Below are 5,416 nucleotides of genomic sequence, written 5' to 3' on the forward strand. Positions count from 1 at the left end.
TCAGTCGTTACGGCTCGTGATCACCAATAAATTTGTTTTGCATTGCAAATGACCTTGCCCCATCAAAAGTTATTTCAAACTGAAAATAAAAGGGCAGCATCAAATCCTCAAATTTTATTCCATAAATGCAGTAGAATATTTTGAGCTTGAGAAGATTAAGTTTGGCAAGAGGCCACAAATTTTTACCACACACATGGTTCTCACGAAAGTCAAATAATTTCGAAAAGATTGTTAACTGGTCCATCCAGATGTGACATAGTTTACTTGCTTCTTAGCTTTGTTTTTATTTACTGATGACTAGGAAGTTGGCACTGCGATTAGCTGATAAATCTTAGCAAAATTTTCGAGTACGTTAGCGTATATCGTTTTATAAACGACCAGTCATGCGATCATGAGTTCGATCGAATGTACCTTACCCGCTCTTGTGATGCATAATGAGGGTTCTTCTTTTCTAACGACCAGTACGAATGATCAAAAGTGAAATCCTTAACACGGCTGCGTCTCTCTCCCTCGCCAGTTACCGTACTTGCCTGCAAATCAAAATATGTCTCAAGATAGCTAAAAGCTGAGGAAAATTAGCAGGCAATTAAGTAAGCTTATAGAAGAAGGTGTTTACACGAGTTCGCCCTACATGATAAAAATTACAACATGGTCGTGGAAAGACAATGAACCACATACACTCATGTAACAATCTACATCGCTGTATTACCTTGATGTTGACAATGCGTGTTTTCTTTCCTTCCATTTCGATAATCCCTTGGGCACCCATGTCTATTTCCCTGTGTTAAAAGACCGTAACGTAAGATCAAAATACATAACGCTACCATCACTTCGACAAAAATGTCAACGAGAAAAAAAACTTTACCTTTGATTAAACGGCCTTACTCTTACAGCTACTTTCACAGACGCCATTGTATTCTTCAAAAAGCAGAAATGAAAATGAAATATATCTTAATTCTTGCTGTGGCCAAGGGCAAAGAAAGTTAAGAAACCGTTCATGAACTTAATCCATCATGTAGCACTGAGGTAGTAGTCAATTTGCAGACAACAAGGCTCGAAGGCTGGACAAACTCCACATAGCCCATCTTCACGAATCGTTACATACAATCCAGCTATGACTAAGCCATTGATGTATGCACAAAACGCGTAGATAAGAAACCGAACAACACTAAAGAGGAACGATCACGAATGAAGCTGAAGTCACCATTTCATCTCCAAAGCGAGGCTCTGGCCGACTATCCATTGGATCACGTGGGTATGACTTGCCGCCACTTGTTTGTTTACTTCCGGTCTAGGAGACCTGAACACGCGATTTTACTATAGTGTGTCACTATATAAAAGAAGTCATATTATGATTACGATCTTTCGCCTTTAAAAAGTTAAAGAGAGAAACGATCGACTTAAGATATTTTACTCTGGCAATATTGGTGACGTCGTCGATTCTATTTAAAACAATTTAGCTAGTGGACCATAAAACCAGTACAATTTATACTGAAGAAATTTCAAAGTAGGCGAAGACAGACAAGTCTATCCTAATCTTATAAGTTTTATGCGATAAAAATTGTATTGTTACGTAAACTTGCTTTACGTGAGAGAAAGTGTTTCTTATATACCTATATTTTCGTTCCGCCCACGCTACTAATTACTGGTAGATTTGTGGGTTGATATTTTAATCAACATTTAGGAACCGAACAATTAAAGTCACTACAGGTAGTGTTTGATGCAAAGTTATGTTATGTTAATAGAGGTTCTGCGATACACGTATCTCTAGTTAGAGTGATATTTGCTTAGGGATTAAATCAGCTGAAGATGTATCAGTGGCACCCAACGGCAATTTTCGGGAAAATATCTGTTCGGAAGACGATTTGAGGTCTAGAATTTTCGGAGCATTTGTTGCAAAATTTCTTGCTTGCCTGCCTCTCCTAGGATTTTCGAACATCTACAAAATGGTATAATTACCCATTTTTAACCGATTTTGACCCTAAAAAAGGCCACCTAGAATTTTCGGGAGCCTTTTCCTGGCTGAAATTTTCGAGAAGGTGATTTTTTATCCCTATAATTTACGGATTACTAGACTTTCAGCTAGGAAATCCGAACAGATGAAAAGTTTTTAGGGGATAAAAATATAGCTATATCTACCGTTTGAATACTAAAATACGTTCAACAATGCTATGTTAAGTGGTTTTGAACTATATCCTCATTGGGTGCCCTTGATGTATGCCCAAACTCCATTGTTGCTTCTTTTTGAAGACGCGGCCGTGAGGAGAGGCTTTGCGTGGCGACACAAGAAACCACAAGCATACACATCTCGTATTATTGCCTATAAAGACACAGCGAGTAATGTTGACTAAACAGCCGAGACAACTAAAAACAAGCACGGGTGCGGTGACGCAGCGCAAACATCAGCTCTACAAGAGGACCAAATCTAATCCAGCTCACAGACCTTCTATTTCTTTAGGTAGAATGCGGGCCAGTTTTCCACTAGTATCAACTATCTCTCAATCCAAGCATTATGCAGTGAGAGCTCGCGGCTGACTTCTTCCCCCCCCCCCCCCCCCGCCCCCTCACCAGCCTAAAGCGGGCAGCCTGGTTGAAAAAATTGTTTTTCATTTATTTCCACCCTTTTTCTTAAAAAAATCAACATTTGGCGATAGCTGAATACACTGCCAATTTCGTTATTCGTCTACTACTCTTTTTAAAATAAATTTGTCTCTAGAATGAGAGTTCGCGAGCTTCAATTCAGCGTGAAAGAAAGGCTATTAATTGGACAAAGTAAAACTGGTTATAAAAAAGATGAACGGGAAAAGAAAGAAAAAGAGGACGAGAAAGAAAGATCGAAAAACATTCGCCAAAAGAATAAAAATCTCATTAGGCATGTGAGAAAATGAAAAAAATTGCTGCTTAATTGTATCCATTTGCAATTAGCAGGGAAGAAATATGCCTTTAGTGTTGCAATACTCATTTCTAGCCATTCCATGCTAACTGGCCGAAAACCAGCCCAAGAAAGATGAGTTGGTGAAAAATGAGTTGTATTTGCTACTTGCTGTCGGGTGTATTGCGCGCGCCTTGTAAACATGTGTAAAAAGAGTTAAAAATGATCAGGTGACCACTGAGCGAAATATGGAAACCAGTCTTCCTCATTTAAATCATTCGCGGCGTCGGAGTCTTTGACTTAATTTCATTAACACGAGTTCATTCTAGAGATGGAAAAACCTTTTCTTCTAGTTGTAGACTTAAGAAATAGCAAAAATACACTTAAGAACACTTGAAAAACCATACAATTGAAGTCAGAGTGAATAAGAGTTGAATCATCAAGGTGTCATACACGTAGCCTGCAGAACAGGCACAGAACAAGCAGCTATTTTGTCGCGTCATTACGTGTTCGGGCGAACGAAGCACGAGGCAGGCGTAGAGCGCGATTCACGGGCGACGGGGGAAGGTGCGGAAAAAAACAACAAATACCTCTGCAAATGCAAATTCATACTAGCTAAAAGCAACCAGATGATTGAAAAAAGTGTTAATTTTAATGACCCTTCTCTGAGTAATCACTGAGTAACACTCGTGTTTGATTTAAAGCACAACGGTTTTCTCTGTGAAGAATTGGTAAAAGACACCTTTTAGACCCTGTTTACATGGAGTGGGGGACCCCGGTCTACTGGGGTAAGTTTCTTTTGTTTTGTGTCCCACAGAGCGTGAAAACAAAAGAAACCAACCCCACTAGACCGGGGTCCCCCACTCCATGTAAACAGGCCCTAAATTAGTAAATGGTCGGTTTCCACTGAGATATGTGAAAAATGTGTCTTGAACGAGATGAATAAATTTTAGTTGACGAGCAAAGAGTCCAGGAAACACACCCAAGCACGAATTTTAAAATACAGTAAAAGGTTTGACCAAGTGTGGCTGGAGGAAGGCAAACTTAAATCTCTGTTTCTGTCTGTGGATTTGGAATAAGCAAACGATAGCAGGTTTGTTCTGCTCATTTCATTTCTGCCGGTGTTTAATTCTATTTAGTTTCCGTCGGTCGATAGCAAAAGCATTTTTAAGTTGCGAGTAATTGCAGGAATTTTATGATGCCGCCGGTTCATTATTTAGTGACAAAGTTTTGATAAGCTGGAGCAAACAAGGTAGTGATGTTATTCACAAAACGAATTTATTTATGTACTCCTTCCTTCAACAGCAGTTTCTTGCATTCGCTTCAGTCTGCGAGGTGCTGTTCATTTCCTTTGTAGAATCGAGTCGGCCTGCGGTACAACCTAAAATAGGAAAGGAAACCTTCAGCGTCTTTGTTTGTGCCAGGTAATGATAATACATCACTGATTTTGCGTATAGTCCTTTCTTTATTGGTTGCGGCAAGTGCGTACACTGAAAAAAAGTGAACTGAAAACGCAAACTAGCTTTATCCTATATTTCTGTCTGGAATGGATAGTTGCTGTTTGTTTCTGCGAAAAATCTATCAATTCATTTGTTACTGAATAAGAAACAATTTTAACAAATGCCGGAAAGTCTTATTTATCTTTTTTCTGTCAGGTAAACCGAAGTAATATGAAGTCATGGAACGCCCAACGTGTTTCAAGGCCCTCAAGGCACTGTGCACCTGACTTACGGAAAAACAGATACGTATAGTATATTCATTTTATGTTTTACAATTATGGACTTGAACGTTGTCGCAGTGTCGAATACGGGAGGGCGATAAATACGTTTGATATTGAGCATCGATTTGCCGATCTATGTTGAAAGCTTAAAATATTTTATTCGGTGTGATGAAAATTCCTTCACGCCTGTTCAGGCGAGTACTGAATAATAACCCCGGCAAAAGATTAAAAGTTTACAAATTAATACTTTTTTGATGCTGCCCGTGATGGCGGATTGTGCATGGATTTTAATACCTCTCAAAAGTGAAATTTAAAAAAAATTTAACTAATTATAACCCGCCCCGCAAAAGGGATGCCAGATATTATTCTGATCTTCTAAATTATATATTACTTCATAGCTTCCAATCAATTTTCTTAGTTTCAGGCCGTGTTGGGTACCCTTCTCATAAATGAACATTTTAAAGGGGGGTTTAAATTCAGATCCCCAACAATCTTGAGCAGTTTATTTTAACTCTGCCTTGTGTTAACTTTTCATTTTCATTTTCTGATTACCAAAAGTTACTTTTTTCATTTTTTAAACTCGCGGAAGTTTATTCTTAATTCAATATAAAACCGTTTTTTAAACAAACTTTATAATATTTTCTTTTTATTCAGTTTCAACCTTCATTCAAACTTTTATGCCTCAATCGTAAGTTTAAGATGCTAAAACGGAAACGACAGAGAGTAGGGCAAAAAAGGATTGCGAACAAAGAAAAGATTATACATAAACCCTCTCCAAATTCCGATACTAATTTTTTGAACAACTGAAATTATTTCAAAAAAAT

General features: G+C 38.2%; 1 protein-coding gene across 2 annotated transcripts in view; it reads right to left on the reverse strand.

Annotated features, from left to right (window-relative positions):
• LOC140943834 (uncharacterized) overlaps window positions 1–1,151 on the reverse strand; it is a 40,794-nt gene extending 39,643 nt beyond the window's left edge. For both annotated transcript variants that reach the window (XM_073392948.1, XM_073392947.1), the window contains exons 1-3: window positions 866–1,151; window positions 710–779; window positions 417–530 (exon numbers count right to left, since the gene is read on the reverse strand). In XM_073392948.1, the coding sequence (XP_073249049.1) occupies window positions 417–530; window positions 710–779; window positions 866–912 (231 nt within the window). In that variant the 5' untranslated portion in view covers window positions 913–1,151. The remainder of the gene's footprint in view (window positions 1–416; window positions 531–709; window positions 780–865) is intronic.
• Window positions 1,152–5,416: the final 4,265 nt, after the last annotated feature.

This window comes from Porites lutea, chromosome 7, assembly GCF_958299795.1.
Source record: "Porites lutea chromosome 7, jaPorLute2.1, whole genome shotgun sequence".
In the NCBI taxonomy this organism is placed as follows: Eukaryota; Metazoa; Cnidaria; class Anthozoa; order Scleractinia; family Poritidae; genus Porites; species Porites lutea.